A 16,912-nucleotide genomic window follows, 5' to 3' on the forward strand; every position below is an offset into this window, starting at 1 on the left:
GCCTCAACCAGGATCTTGGGTTCATGTCACACTATCTGTAACCCCCACGACTTGCCTGGGCTTGCAAAATCTCACTAACTGTCCTGGTTGGAGACAATAAACATCTTTTTAACCTGTGCTTAACCCTTTCTCCACTCACGTTTTCTGCATCTTTAAGACTTGATTACCTATAAAAACTCACATTCCAGCCATTATTTTGTAAATTAAGTTTGTGTCTTTATATGCCCTGTTTGTGAACACAACTCCCACTCTGATGAAGAGGCAGTGCACTGAAAGCTTGTGGCTTGTGCTACCAAATAAACCTGTTGGACTTTAACCTGGTGTTGTGAGACTTCTTACTGTCTCTCTCTGTTCAGAGGTATTAAAAAGCTGAAGGATTGGCAGTTCCATGTAATCCTATGTATTTTGCTAATTGATTCTGAAGAGCGGTTCATGTCTATGGGGATATTGCTTAAACTGGAACTAACAGAAATAGCCAGCAGTTAAGAAGTATACCTTATCATATTTAAGTACTTCAACTGGTAAAAATGATGCTAATTCTTTTTGTTATAGTTAAATTGTATTGTTAAGTAAAGTTTTTTTTTAAATAAAAACTTCCTAGTTTTAACAGATTCAGTTAACAGAATCACATCTGAAGCAATACACTTTATGCTCACACTAATTGAAAATCAAAAATAGTTGAGGTCTAGCCTAGCTTCATGTTACTCCTTGGGCTTTCTATTGGTCCTCAATAGGGGAGATGGGGAAGGAGGGTTGCATACCCTCAGTGTGTTCATACTTACAGTGCTGTTTCTTGATCTGCTGTTCAAACCTACAGCAAGATGCCGTAACACTAACACATCAGTGAAGGTCACACCTGAGGCAGTAGATTCTACGTTCACAAAATGACATACATTGGAGAGCTGTTGCGAATAATGAAATATACTTACCACTGTTTGGTGATGTCAAACATCATGATAACACCATTACAGTTCTTGTAGACATCAAGGAATTCTGCATCCAGAGCCAACTCTGCGTCTGACTAACAACAGGATACATAAGGAGAATTAGAACATTATGGAAACCAATTAGTAAATACATTACTTACACACTGAGCAAAGCCTGCATTCAAAACAATCATCAATTAGAATCTATCTGCAGTAACTATGTTCAATATTGGGTAAAACAGCTCAGGAAGGATATAGTGGCCGTGGAGATGGTGCAGTAGAATGTTACTGGGGTTAAGAGAGAGTTATGAGGATAAATTGTATAAACTAAGATTAAGTGTTTATGATTGAAAGGTAGAAACTATTTCCTTTGGTAACATCCAGAAGAACCGAATCAGTACAGTACAGAAAGAGGCCATTCAGCCCACCGAGTCTGCACTGGCCACAATCCCACCCATTCCTGCAACCCCATGCATTTTAATGATGATCCACCTGATACTAATGGACAATGTAGTATGGCCAATCAACCTAACCCATACATCTTTGGACTGCGGGAGGAAACCGGAGCACGCGGAGGAAACCCATGTGGACACGGGGAGAACATGCAAATCATGCCACCCTGGCAAAATGATAAACATTAAAGATAAAGCTTGTTCACTGAGGAATAATCACACATTGGTCATGGTTGGTGGGTGGCAGCAGTGCCACCCAGTGTCTTTGTTTCCCTGTGGATCACCATGAAATTCACTGGAGACATCAATCAGTCTGCTGCTTCAATTCTACACCATGAAGTGAACCGCAGATCATATGGAAATGGATGCAGAGGGACTACACAAGAACTCAGCAATCTTTATTTCCAGATATATTATGGATTTCAGTTCAGGTTCACTTTATTAACAATTAGCCAAAGACTGTGCCTTTTTTTTCCTTCCTGAATAGATATGACTTAACTCACTTGATTGCTGCCACTCTTACAAATGCATTCAATCCCTCCATTATGAAGAACCGTGGCAGCCATGTACACCATCTACAAGTTGCACTGCAGGAGCTCATCAAGGCTTTTTTGACAGCATCGTCCACACCCACTAGTATCTAGAAGGACAAGGATAGACCTGGAAGGTTCCCTTCTGTGTCACCCACCATCCTGATTTGGAAATATATTGCTGTTCCTTCACTGACACTGGGTCACCCCACTTCCCTTCAATGAATAGAAGTGAAAAGTCCGAACCTCAAAGTCACTGTCCTGGAACTAACATTTTGGACTGGATATTGTGAGGCCTAAATGCTCCTTGAGCTAACAGACACACAAGAACATTCAGTGCAGGAGGCGGCCATTTGGCCTTTCTTGTCAATGCTAGCTAAAGGCCAATCGGCCTGTTGTGTCGTTTCCTCCTGATCAATTTACACATTGTCACATTAATCCAGTGCTGTACTCTCACCATGTCAGGGGTAAGTTTTTCACTCAGAGGGTGGTGAGTGAGTGGAACCGGCTGCCGTTGGTGGTGGTGGAGGCGAATTCGCTGGGGTCTTTTAAAAGACTTCTGGATGAGTACATGGGATTTAATGGGATTGAGAGTTATAGATAGACCTGGTAAGTACGGATATGATCGGTGCAACTTGTGGGCCGAAGGGTCTGTTTGTGCTGTAGTGTTCTATGTTCTAAAGTACAGCAACTCAGCTCGAACAGAGTAGACTGGTCAGATACTCAACAGTTCTTTAGTTTCACTCAATCTTCTCTGGTCAGGCCTTCAATACTATAAGGCAATTTACTGACTAAGACATGTGCTCCTTTTACCCCAAACTTGCATGTTTTTCAAAATTCATTTATGAGACATAGGTATTGCTGGCTAGACCAGTATTTATTGCCAATCCCTAGTTGCCCTTGAGAAAATGGTAGTGAGCTGCCTTCCTGAGGTACACCGACTGTGCTGTAAGGGAGGGAGTTTCAGGATTTTGACCCAGTGACACTGAAGGAATGGTGATATATTTCCAAGTCAGGAAGGTGATCAACTTGGAGGGAACCTCCAGGTGGTCGTGTTCCCATGTATCTGCTGCCCTTGTCTTTCTAGGTGGTTTTGGTTTTCGTTTTCGGTTTAGAAGGTGCTGTCTAAGGGATCCTGGTGAATTATTGCAGAGCGTCTTGCAGATGGTACACACGGCTACCACTGTGTGACGCTGGACGAGGAACTGAATGTTTGTGAAAGGGTAAGCAATCAAGCAGCTTGCTTTGTCCTGGATGGTGTCAAGCTTCTTGATACCTTCTTGAGGAATACAGAGGAGGTAGAAAAGAGCTCAAACAGGGAGTTAGAAGGGTAAAAAGGGGTCACGAAATATCCTTGGCAGACAGGATTAAGGAGAATACTAAGGCATTTTATACATACGTTAGGAACAAAACGGTTGTCAGGGAAAGGATCGGACCTCTCAGGGACGAAGGAGGGGAATTATGCTTAGAATCCAAAGTAGGAGGTGAGATCCTAAATGAATACTTTGCACCAGTATTCACAAAGGAGAGGGACATTTTGACTGATAGTGTCTCAGAGGGATGTGTTGACCCATTAGAAAAAATCTCAATTACAAGGGAGGAAATGTTAGGTTTTGTAGGAAAGGTTAAGACAGACAAATCCCCAGGGCCTGATGGCATCTATCCTAGACTGCTCAGGGAGACAAGAGATGAAATTGCTGGGTCTCTAACAGAAATCTTTGTTTCTTCACTGGACACAGGTGAGGTCCCAGAGAATTGGAGGATAGCAAATGTGGTCCCGTTATTTAAGAAGGGTAGCAAGGATACTCGGGTAATTACAGGCCAGTGAGTTTGACGTCCATGGTAGGGAAATTGTTGGAGAAGATTCTTAGAGATAGGATATATGCACATTTAGAACGGAATAATCTTATTAGCGATAGACAGCATGGTTTTGTACGAGGGAGGTCATGCCTCACAAACTTGGTTGAGTTTTTTGAGGAGGTGACAAAAACGATTGACGAGGGAAGGGCCGTGGATGTCATCTATATGGATTTTAGTAAAGCGTTTGACAAGGTCCCTCATGGCAGGCTGGTGCAAAAGGTTAAATCTCACGGGATAGACGGGGAGCTAGCTAGATGGGTGCAGAACTGGCTTGGCCATAGAAGACAGAGGGTGGCAGTGGAGGGGTCTTTTTCCGGTTGGAAGTCTGTGACTAGAGGTGTTCACAGTAAGAAGTCTGGCAACACCAGGTTTAAGTCCAACCAATTTATTTGATAGTAAACTCACAAGCTTTTGGGGTTTGCCCTTCGTCAGGTGAATGGAGTGTTCTGGCCTCAGACAGAGCATATAACAGCACACACAGTGTCTAGTTGGGCGCATGAGCAGCGCAGGCTTGGAGGGCCGAAGGGCCTGTTCCTGTGCTGTATTGTTCTTTGTTGTGTGTTGTTGGAGCTGCACTCATCCAGGCAAGTGGAAAATATTCCATCACACTCCTAACTTGTGTCCTGTAGATGATGGAGGGACTTCGGGAGTCAGATGAGTTACTTGCTGCAGGATTCCCAGCCTCTGACCTGCTCTGGTAGCTGCAGTATTTATTTGGCTAATCCAGTTCAGTTTCTGGTCAATGGCAACATCACCCACCCTCACCAAGATGTTGACAGTGGAGGATTCAGGGATGGTGATGCAAATGAGTATCAGAGAGCACTGGTTAGATTCCCTCTTGTCATTGCCTGGCATTGGTGTGGCATGAATGTTACTTGCCACTTGTTAGCCCAAGCCTGGATATTGTCCAGGTCTTGGTGCATTTGGACATAGACAGCTTCAGTATCTGAGGTGTCGCAAATGATACTGAATGAGCAAGCATTTTCACTTCTGACCTTATGATGGAAGGAAGATTACTGATGAAGCAGCTGAAGCTGTTTGGGCCTAGGACACCAGTCCAAGGAACTCCTGCAGTGATGTCCTGGAACTGAGATGATTGACCTCCAAACACCAGAACCACTTCCTTTGTGCCAGACCTGATTCCAACCAATGGAATTTTCCCCAATTCCCATTGCTTCCAGTCACTCTCACCTCACGTTTGACATGCAGCTCTTTTGTTACAAGGCTGTAATGAGGTCAGGAGCTGTGTGACAGAACCCAAACTGAGTGTCTATGAGCAGCTTACCGCTGAACAAGTGCCACTTGATATTGCTGTTGATGACTCTTCCATTCCTTTACTGATGATTACAAGTAGATTGATGGGGCGGTAATTGGCCGGGTTGGATTTGTCCTGCTGTGTGTATAGGACATAATGTGGGTATGCTGGCGTTGGACTGGTGTAAACACAGTAAAAAGTCTGACAACACCAGGTTTTAGTCCAACCGATTTATTTGATAATAGACTCACAAGCTTTCGGGGTTAGTCCCTTCGTCAGGTGAACAGAACTCTCCATTCACCTGACGAAGGGGCTAATCCCGAAAGCTTGTGAGTCTATTATCAAATAAATCGGTTGGACTAAAACCTGGTGTTGTCAGACTTCTCACTGTGTATAGGACATACCCAGGCAATTTTCCGCATTGCTAAGTAGATGCCAGTAACTAGACTAGAACAACTTGGCTAGGGGAGTGGCAAATTCTGGAACACAAGTCTTCAGTACTTTTGCTGGAATACTGTCAGGAGCCATTGCCTTTGCAATATCCAGTGCCTTCAGCCATTTGTTGAAGTCATGTTGAGTAAATCAAATTGGCTGGAGTTTGGTATCTGTGATGCTGGAACCACTGGAGGAAGCGGAGGTGGATCATCCATTCGGCACCTGGCTGAAGAATGCTGCGAATGCTTCAGCCTTACCCTTTGCACTGACGTGCTGGGCGCCTCCATCAAGGGTGAGGATATTTGTGGAGCCTCCTCCTCCACTGAGTTGTTTACTTGTCCACCACCATTCACGGCTGATGTGCCAGGAATGCACTGCCAAGTGAGATGATTGAGGCAGACGCATTAGCGAGATTTAAGACTTCTCTGGATAGGGGAAATAGAGAGATACATGGTCTAGATAGGACAACATGATTGGGATAGGATTGGAGGGCTGAAGGGCCTGTTCCTGTGTTGTACTGTTCTTTGTTTGCAGAGCTTAGGTTTAATCCATTGGTTGTGTGATCACTTAGCTCAGTTTATCACCTCTGCTACTGTTGTTTGGCACACAAGTAGTCATATTTTTTGTAGCTTCACCAGGTTGACAACTCATTTTTGCAAGCTGGTGTTGCTCCTGGCACGCTCTCCTGAATTCTTCACCGAACCAGAGTGGGGGATATGCCGGACCATGAGGTTACAGATTCTTGTTGAATACAATCCTGCTGCTGATGGCCCACAGCACCTCACGGTTGTCCAGTTTTGAGTTGCTAGATCTGTTTCAAGTCTATCCCATTTAGTACTGTGGTAGTGCCACACAATCCTCAATGTGAAGACGGGGCTTTGTCTCCACAAGGGCTGTCCTTTGTCACTCCTATTGGTACTGTCATGGACAGATGCATCTGTGGCTGGCAGGTGCTGAGAGTGAGGTCAAGTATGTTTTGCCCTTCTGTTGGTTCCCCCACCACCTCCCATCTAGCAGCTATGTCCTTTAAGACTCGGCCAACTAGGTCTGTGATGGGATGACAAAGCCAATCTTGGTGATGGGCACTGAAGCCCCCCACCCAAAGTGCATTCTGTGCCTTTATCACCCTCAGTACTTTTTCCAAGTGATGTTCAACATGAAGGAGTACTGATTCATTAGCTGAGGGGAGTGGGTAGAGAATGGAGGGGCATATGGTAACCAGCAGGAGGTTTTTTTTTGTCCATGTTTTGAGAAAGTGACCAAAGAGGTGGATGGGGGTAAGGCAGTTGACGTGGTATATATGGATTTTAGTAAGGCGTTTGATAAGGTTCACCATGGAAGGCTTCTGCAGAAAATGCAGATGTATGGGATTGGGGGTAATCTAGGTAATTGGATCAGGAATTGGCTAGCAGATAGGAGACAGAGGGTGGTGGTTGATGGTAAGTATTCGTCATGGAGTTCAGTTACGAGTGGTGTGCCTCAGGGATCTGTTTAGGGGCCACTGCTGTTTGCAATTTTTATTAATGATCTGGATGAGGGTATAGTTGGGTGGATTGGTGTCATCAGCAAATTTACTAAAGTCGGAGGTGTGGTAGATAGTGAGGAAGGGTGTCATAGTTTGCAGGGAGACTTGGACAGGTTGCAGAGCTGGGCCGAGAGGTGGCGGATGGAGTTTAATACGGAGAAGTGTGAGGTAATTCACTTTGGCAGGAATAACAGATGTGTAGAGTATAGGGCTAACGGAGGACTCTGAATAGTGTGGATGAACAGAGGGATCTAGGTGTATGTGTACATAGATCCCTGAAAGTTGGGAATCAAGTAGATAAGGTTGTTAAGAAGGCATACGGTGTCTTGGCGTTTATTGGTAGGGGGACTGAATTTAGGAGTCACAGCATCATGTTGCAACTGTACACAACTCTGGTGCGGCTGCACTTGGAGTATTGTGTGCAGTTCTGGTCCCCACATTATAGGAAGGATGTGGAGGCTTTGGAGAGGGTGCAGAGGAGGTTTAGCAGGATGTTGCCTGGTATGGAGGGGAGGTCCTATGAGGAGAGACTGAGGGATTTGGGGTTGTTTTCGTTAGCAAGAAGGCGGCTAAGAGGGGATCTTATTGAAACATATAAGATGATTAGAGGTTTAGATAGGGTGGATAGTGATAGCCTTTTTCCTCGGATGGAGAAAGCTAGCACGAGGGGGCATGGCTTTAAATTAAGGGGTGGTAGTTATAGGACGGATGTCGGGGTAGGTTCTTTACCCAGCGGGTGGTGAGGGATTGGAATGCCCTGCCTGCTGCAGTTGCAAATGCGCCTAGTTTGGGGGCGTTTAAGAGATCCGTGGATAGGTTTATGGACGAAAAGGGATTGGTTTAGGTTAGAGGGTCATTTTTTTTAACTGGTCGGCGCAACATCGTGGGCCGAAGGGCCTGTTCTGCGCTGTTATGTTCTATGTTTTACTTGATGCCATGAGGATTCATGGGTTCCAGAGTTGATGAGGGCACTCTCTCCTGACTATATACCATTGTGCTGCCACTTCTGCTGGGTTTGGCCTGCTGGTGACACAGAATGGTGATGGCAGCGTCTGGGACATTATCTGTAATGAATGATTCTGTCAGGCTGTTGCTTGTCTAGTTTGTGCGACAGCTCTGCCGTGATGGAATTTGAACCCGGGTCCGCAGAGCACTCTCCTGGGTCTCTCCAGTGACAATACCACAACGTCACTGTCTCCTGTGTTCTGACTGCAGATTATTCATAATTCACATAAAGATTCAATACAAGAGATTATGTGGTTTTTATTCATCTGGCCCACATCTCCCACCTTTGGCTGACTGGAGGTGAGATGAACTTTGCTGCACTATGGTCAGGAACAGTGTTATCAAACAAAATCCAGGAAGATTCATAATCAAAGCTCACAATCACTAAGGTCAATTCACAGCTATTCACACTGTTTATAGGAACAACACAGATGAGGACTGATGTTAGAAGAGCTAACTAATAGGTAGAGTTCACCAAAATGTGGGATGAGAAAGATTTATTCAGTCACCTTAGCCCTTCAATCCAAATGGGCGCCAAGTTCCAATCAATGGTGAAATGTTTGCAGGATTTTGTCACCAGTACTGTTTCTGAAGATTGATTCAAAGGTTGATCATTCTTTGTGTAATGCAGGACTTCTTGATGTTCAAACTAATATTTGCTTTAACTAGTATGATTCCTTACCACAATTACAATTTATACAATCATAGAATGGGTACAGCACAAAAGGCCTTTTGTATCTATATATTGTATCTGTTGTATCTGTACTTGCCCTCTGAAGGAGCAATTCACTTGAATACCATTTCTTCTTTATTCAGTTTTTCAAATATTTCCTTTTCCAGTAACAATTCGGTTCCCTTTTGAAAACCTTGATTGAATCTGTCTCCATCACACTCTGACAGAACACTCCAGACTCTAACTACTCGCTCAAACAGTGCATTCCAGATCCTATCCACTCGCTGTCAGAATCTGTCTCTACCACACTTTGAGACAGTACAGGCCAATTCTCCCATTGCCCTGTGCTGCTTTTGTAGTAAGAAGTCTCACAACACCAGGTTTAAGTCCAACAGGTTTATTTGGTAGCAAACATCACTAGCTTTTGGGGCTTTGCCCCTTCATCAGGTGAGTGGGGATCACAAACGGGGCGTATAAAGGCACACACTCAGTTTACAGAATACAGATTAGAATGCGAGTCTTCACAGGTAATCAAGTCTTAAAGGTACAGACAATGAGAGTGGAGATAGTATTAAGCACAGGTTAAAGAGATGTGTTCCGTCTCCAAAAAGGACAATAAGTGAGATGTTGCAAGCCCAGGCAAGTCATGGGGGTTACAGATAGTGCGACATGAACCCACGACCCCGGTTGAGGCCGTCCTCACGTGTGTGGAACTTGGCTATCAGTCTCTGCTCAGCACCTCTGTGCTGTCGTGTGTCATGAAGGCCGTTTTGGAGAATGAATGAACATAACATGACAATCACCAGGCAAGAGTGTTCTCTTCCTGTTGGGGAACACTTCAGTGTTCATGGGCATTCACCTTCTGATCTTCGGGTAAATGTTCTCCAAGGCGAATGCCCATGAACACTGAAATGTTCCCCAACAGGAAGAGAACAGTCTTGCCTGGTGATTGTCACATGATGTTCATTCATTCTCCAAGGCGGCCTTCATGACACACGACAGCGCAGAGTTGCTGAGCAGAGACTGATAGCCAAGTTCCGCACACGAGGACAGCCTCAACCGGGATCTTGGGTTCATGTCATACTATTTGTAACTCCCATGACTTGCCTGGGCTTGCAACATCTCACTTATTGTCCTTTTTGGAGACAGTATTAAGCATAGGTTAAAGAGATGTGTACTGTCTCCACTCACATTGTCTGCACCTTTGAGACTCACATTCTAATCAGTATTCTGTAAACTGAGTGTGTGCCTTTATATGCCCTGTTTGTGATCAGAACTCCCCACTCAACTGACGAAGGGGCAAAGCCCCGAAAGCGAGTGGCGTTTGCTACCAAATAAACCTGTTGGACTTTAACATGGTGTTGTGAGACTTCTTACTGTGTTTATCCCAGTCCAACACCAGCATCTCTACATCATGACTGCTTTTGTAGTGCAGCGGGCCAGAACACTCAAACAGGGGCCGTTTCACAGACTCCCCTCTGGGCACCATGGTCTCTGTGCATCTCCAGCAGCCTGATTTCCGATGACCTACCCCTCCTGGGCAATGATAACAATATTGGACAGGTACAGCATGGGGTTAGATACAGAGTAAAGCTCCCTCTACACTGTCCCCATCAAACACTCCCAGGACAGGTACAGCACAGGGTTAGATACAGAGGAAAGCTCCCTCTACACTGTCCCCACCAAACACTCCCAGGACAGGTACAGCACGGGGTTAGATACAGAGTAAAGCTCCCTCTACACTGTCCCCACCAAACACTCCCAGGACAGGTACAGCACGGTTAGATACAGAGGAAAGCTCCCTCTACACTGTCCCCATCAAACACTCCCAGGACAGGTACAGCACGGGGTTAGATACAGAGTAAAGCTCCCTCTACGCTGTCCCCATCAAACACTCCCAGGACAGGGACAGCACAGGATGAGATACAGAGTAAAGCTCCCTCTACGTTGTTGCCATGTCTGCATACAATGGGGGTTCAGGACCAAATCTGGTCTTGAGGTGGCATCTCAGGCTTGTTCTGAAATCACACAAGCTCTCTTTACTTCTATATAATTTGCTTATTCATGAACAGCTTAAAGCAAAACTTAATTCAGTTTTAGAAGCAAGGAAGCAGAAGAAGTATTAGAGATTCTCTATAACATAGGCTGAGGGGCTGGGCAGTGTGAAAATGAGCTGCGGCGATGCCCCTCATGGTAGGAGAGCGTAATTACAGTGTGACACGTTTACATAAACAGTTTCTATTAAAAACTTGGATTGGGAAAAGTTCACACAAATGAAATAACCAGAAATAAGATTTAGTGGACAAAATAGATGTGGAGATGTGGATCACACTCTACTGCAGTTCTAATAATATCCAACTATACCTCTTGTGGATCATTTTCCAGTTTCAAGCCATCTCCTTTTTTCCGGCTTTTACCTAAACAAAGACAACAATGGTTAATGGTTTTCAAACAGCAATTTTCCAGTAGTCCACCAAAGGACAAGGCCCATATGTACCCCATTTTAGTAGTAGGGGAAGAGAGTGAAGGAACATCAGAAAAATTGAAGCTTTCAGTTTCAAAGCAATTGCAAACATAAAGCAACGGCGTCTGTGACAATGTCCTGCTGTTGTGTTCTATTCTATTTCTCGTTCCAATACATTATTCCATCACAATAATATACTTTAATTATGCCATTAATAGATTCAATATTCCCATTTTTTGAATTTCTTGACAATTTCTATCAGATCACATTGAAGGGACATTAAACACCTAGCTACAAAATGAATATTGTACACTGTCCCAATCAAACATTCCCAGGACAGGTACAGCACAGAGTTAGACACAGAGTAAAGCTCCCTCCACACTGCCAACATTAAACACCGATGTGGAGATGCCGGCATTGGACTATTAAGCACAGTAAGAAGTCTCACAACACCAAATTAAAGTTCAACAGATTTATTTGCTAGTACAAACTTTCCTTCTTCAGGTGAGTGAGGGGTTGTGTTCACAAACAGAACATATATAGAGAGACAAACTCAGTTTACAAGATAATGATTGGAATGCAAGTCTTTACAGGTAATCAAGCCTTTACAGGTACAGACAATGTGAGTGGAGAGAAGGTTAAGCACAGGTTAAACAGATGTGTATTTTCTCCAGCCAGGAGAGTTAGTGAGATTTTGCAAGCCCAGGCAAGTTGTGGAGGTTACAGATAGTGTGACATGAACCCAAGATTCCAGCCATCCTCACGTGTGCGGAACTTGGCTATCAGTTTCTACTCAGCAATTCTGCTTTGTTGTGTGTCATGAAGGCTGCCTTGGCGAACCCTTACCCCAAGGATCAGAGGCTGAATGCCCGTGACTGCTGAAGTGCTCCCCAACAGGGAGAGAATGCTCCTGCCTGGTGATTGTCAAGTGGTGTTCGTTCATCTGTTGTTGTAGCGTCTGCAAATCTTTGTCTCTTCTCTGGACAAAGGTGAGGTCCCAGAGGACTGGAGGATAACAAACGTGGTACCGTTGTTTAAAAAGGGTAGGAGGGATAACGCGGGTAATTATGGGCCGGTGAGTTTAACGTCAGTGGTAGGCAAGTTGATGGAGAGGATTCTTAGGGATAGGATGTATGAGCATTTAGAGCGTTGTGATCTGATTAGGGATATGCAGCATGGCTTTGTTAAGGGGAGGTTTTGCCTTACAAATCTGGTAGAATTTTTTTGAGGAGGTGACAAAAACGGTCAACGAAGGACGAGCCGTTGATGTCGTCTATATGGATTTCAGTAAGGCGTTTGACAAAGTCCCTCATGGTAGGTTGGTAGAAAAGATTTAGGCTCATGGAATACAAGGCCAGGTATCTAGATGGATTGATAACTGGCTTGGTAATAGGAGACAGAGAGTAGTAGTGGAAGGGTCCTTTTCTAGCTGGAGGTCTGTCACTCGTGGTGTGCCACAGGGCTCAGTACTGGGACCTCTTCTCTTTGTAGTATATATAAATGACTTGGAAGAGGGAGTAAGTGGTGTGATCAGCAAATTTGCTGATGACACTAAGATGGCTGGATTGGCGGGCAGTGAGGAGTAGTGTCAGGCAATACAGCGGGATATTGATAAGCTGGTTGATTGGGCAGATACATGGCAAATGGAGTTTAATCCGGATAAATGTGAGGTGATGCATTTTGGCAGAAATAAGGGGGGAGTTACATGATAAAGAGTAGACCTATAGAGTATAGAAACGCAGAGGGACCTGGGGGTGCAAGTGCACAAGTCTTTGAATGTGACAGTACAAGTGGAGAAGGTTGTGAAGAAAGCCTATGGTATGTTAGCCTTTATAGGAAGGGGTATAGAATATAAGAGCTGGAGTCTAATGTTGCAGTTGTAGAGAACGTTGGTTAGGCCACATTTGGAGTACTGCATCCAGTTCTGGTCGCCTTACTACCGGAAAGACGTAGAGACCCTGGAGAGGGTGCAGAGGTGGTTTACCAGGATGTTGCCTGGTATGGAAGGACTGGGTTATGAGGAAAGATTGAGCAAATTGGGGCTGCTTTCCCTTGAAAGACGGCGACTGAGGGGAGATTTAATAGAGGTATATAAGATTATGAAGGGTATAGATACAGTAAACAGTGATAAGCTTTTTCCCAGGTTGGAAACACACATTACAAGGGGCCACAGGCTTAGGGTGAGTGGGGCGAGGTATAATTCGGATGTTAGAGGGAGGTTTTTCACACAGAGGGTAGTGGGGGTATGAACATAACAACATAAGAAATAGGAGCAGGAGTAGGCCAACTAGCCCTTCGAGCCTGCCCCGCCATTCAATAAGATCATGGCTGATCTGTCGTGCCTCAGTTCCACATTCCCGCCCTCTCCCCATAACCCTTAATCCCCTCTCTCATCAAAAACCCATCAACCCGCGTCTTAAAAATATTTAGCGAGGCAGCCTCCACCACTTCAACGGGCAGAGAATTCCAGAGATTCACCACCCTTTGAGTGAAGAAGTTCCTCCTCAACTCTGTTCTAAACCACCCCCCCTTTATCTTGAGGCTATGCCCCCTAGTCCTACTGTCATTTCTGAGCGGGAAGAGTCTCTCCACCTCTATCCTATCCATCCCATTCATCATCTTATATGTCTCAACGAGATCTCCCCTCATTCTTCTAAACTCTAACGAGTACAAGCCTAATCTATTCAGCCTCTCCTCATAGCTCAACCCACTCAACTCCGGCATCAGCCTAGTAAACCTCCTCTGCACTCCCTCCAAGGCTAAAATATCCTTGCGTAAGTACGGCGCCCAAAACTGCACACAGAATGCTCTGCCAAGCAAGGTGGTGGAGACAGGCATGCTGGAGTTGTTTAAGAGTTACTTAGATAGGCACATGAACAGGATGGAGGCGGAGGGATATAAGAGACTGTTTTAAATAAGGTTCAGGAGCCTTGGGACGTCCCTGGTAATGTATAAGGATGTGGATGGTACTGATGTTTTTCTCTTTTAATCCACAGGTGCTTCAGTCCGCCTTGTTTTCCAACAAGGGGCATACACGCGATGGGTTGTACGAGGGCTGCTCTTGGTTGTTTCGAGAATAGCTTAGTACTTCATGTCATTAGTGTATGCTTAAACGGGACCAGATGCTGGGCAACACGACAGCTCAGTGACTATCACTGTTTGCTGTGCACATACATGGATTTGGGCCGATGACTGTGGGAGTTTGCACATTCTCCCTGTGCTTGCATGGGTTTTCTCCACATGCTCCGGTTTCCTCCCACACCCCAAAGATGTGCTATGAGGCTGATTGATGTAACAAATCGTCCCTAAATTCATCTTCCCTCAATGTGGAATGCCATAAGCATAGACAAGGGTCATGGATGGAGGGGGAACTCAATGTCAAAATGGCGGCGCGGGCTCGTTGGGTCGAACGGCCTGTTTCCCGGGCTGTTTTGTTCTTTGCATGGTCTCCCCAGTGTACCATGCCTCAAGACATCCTTTCCTGCATCATATCAAGTAGACAACATTGGTTGAGTCACAAGAGTATGTACCATGTACCTGATGGATGGTGTTCTCATGTGAGATGATGGCATCCATGTCAGTGATCCAGCATGTCTTGCAGAGGTTGCTGTGGCAGGGTTGTGTGGTGTCGTGGTCACTGTTCTCCTGAAGGCTGGGTAGTTTGCTGCGGACAATGGTCTGTTTGAAATTGTGTGGTTGTTTGAAGGCAGGAAGTGCGGGTGTGGGGATGGCCTTGGCGAGATGCTCGCTTTATCAATGACATGCTGAAGGCTCCGGAGAAGATGTCATAGCTTCTCCGTTCCGGGGAAGTACTGGACAACGAAGGGTACTCTGTCCACCGTGTCCCGTGTTTGTCTTCTGAGAAGGTCGGTGCGGTTTTTCACTGTGGTGCATCGGAACTGTCAATCGATGAGCCGAGCACCATATCCTGTTCTTATGAGGGCATCTTTCAGTGTCTGGTGGTGTCTGTGGCAATCCTTCTCATCTGAGCAGATCCTGTGTATACAGAGGGCTTGTCCGTACGGGATGGCTTCTTTAATGTGTTTAGGGTGGAAGCTGGAGAAGTGGAGCATTGTGAGGTTATCTGTGGGCTTGCGGTACAGTGAGGTGCTGAGGAGATCATCTTTGATGGAGACGCATGTCCAAGAATGCAAACAATTCTGGAGTAGTCCATGGTGAGTCTGATGGTGGGATGGAACTTGTTGATGTCATCATATAGTTGTTTCAGTGATTGTTCACCATGAGTCCAAAGGAAGAAAATATCATCAATGTATCTAGTGTACAGCACTGGTTAAAGGTCCCGTGCAGTAAAAAAGGTCTAGTTCGAACCTGTGCATGAAGATGTTGGTATATTGAGGTGTGAATTTGGTCCCCATGGCTGTTCCGTGTGTCTGGATGAAGAACTGGTTGTTGAAGGTTATGGTCCAGAATGAAGCAGATGAGTTGTAGAATTGCATTTGGAGATTGGCAGTTGTGGTGTTGAGTATTGAGGTAGTTGCAGTAATGCCATTGTCCTTGGGGATGCTGGTGTAGAGCGTCGAGACACCCATTGTGACGGGGAGTGCTCCTGGTTCAAGTGCTCCACGTGTGCTGAGTTTCTGTAGGAAGTCTGTAGTGTCGCGACAGAAGCTGGGGGTTCTTTGTACAATGGGTGTCAGGATACCCTCAACATAGCCAGAGAGGTTCTCGTACAGGGTCCCATTGTCTGATACGATGGGATGACCAGGTTTGTTGGCTTTGTGTATCTTCGGGAGGCAGTAGAGGCCTCCACCACGGGGAGTATGTGGGATGAGTACGTGACTTGTGGCGAGTAGGGTGCTCTGAAAGTTTGGATCAAAGGTCTTGAGTTTGTTGAGTTGACGGGTGTGTTCTTTGGTCGGATCTGCGGGTAACTCTCTGTAATGTTCCTCGTTGTTCAGTTGTCGGTACACTTCTTTGCAGTAATCTGTTCTGTTCAGTACGAATGGTAGCCCCTCCTTTGTCTGCTGGCTTGATGACAATGTTGCAGTTGGTCTTGAGAGTGCGGATGGCTTTGCGTTGTGCTTGGGTGACGTTCGGGGCTGTCTTGTGAGTGTGGCTGATGAATCTGCCATTGACGCACCTCCTGATGGCTTGGGCATACAGGTTGAATCAAGGGCAGCAGCCTTCCGGAGTAGTCCAATTCGACTCTTTCCTCTTTGGTTGCTGCACCATGGGTCTCTCCGTCAGCTGTTTTGATTCAAGTCTCATTGAGTCCGCTGTTGGTCTCTTTGGGTTTGTGGAAGAACTCCTGCAGCCTCATTTGCCTGAGGAACTCCTCTGTGTCCAATGTGAGACTGATGGGGTCTATTTTGGTGGCGGGCAGGAATTGAGCCCTCGGCTGAGAACTTCGATTTTGTCTGGTTGAAGTGTGTAGTCCGACAAGTTGACAGTGGACTTCCCTGCAGTGGTACCTGGGGAGGCTTGGTTGCTGGTGGTGATGATGCTGAGTTTCTCAAGTTTCCTAAACTTGGTGTGCATGTAGATGGCGTAGTTCCTTTTGTCTCGTCTGCTTGGCAGAGTTTTGCAGCTGGTCTGCGTCCTGAGCGCAAGTTGAGAATATGGACTTTATTTTAGTTTCCAGGTTGTGACGTCTGCTGTACAGTTGGTGTACGAGGTGGTTGAGGAGTGTGAGAGAGGTGCAATGGCAAAGTCTCTCAGCATAGTCTGTGTTATAGGTCGACCTAAGTGAGTTCATGATCTGTAGTCCTTTCGACATCTTGTCTGCTTTCTTGCATCTTTGTAGAAACTTAATGTCTGTGTCAATAT

General features: G+C 45.5%; 1 protein-coding gene across 2 annotated transcripts in view; it reads right to left on the bottom strand.

The window, feature by feature from the left end:
• Positions 1–16,912, bottom strand: part of LOC145358288 (rab-like protein 6) — a 132,598-nt gene that overhangs the window by 90,394 nt on the left and 25,292 nt on the right. For both annotated transcript variants that reach the window (XM_080212182.1, XM_080212183.1), the window contains 2 exons: positions 11,026–11,078; positions 930–1,021 (listed from right to left, as the gene is read on the bottom strand). In XM_080212182.1, the coding sequence (XP_080068308.1) occupies positions 930–1,021; positions 11,026–11,078 (145 nt within the window). The remainder of the gene's footprint in view (positions 1–929; positions 1,022–11,025; positions 11,079–16,912) is intronic.

Source organism: Carcharhinus amblyrhynchos, chromosome 25, assembly GCF_965287045.1.
Source record: "Carcharhinus amblyrhynchos chromosome 25, sCarAmb.v2.hapA, whole genome shotgun sequence".
NCBI lineage: Eukaryota > Metazoa > Chordata > Chondrichthyes > Carcharhiniformes > Carcharhinidae > Carcharhinus > Carcharhinus amblyrhynchos.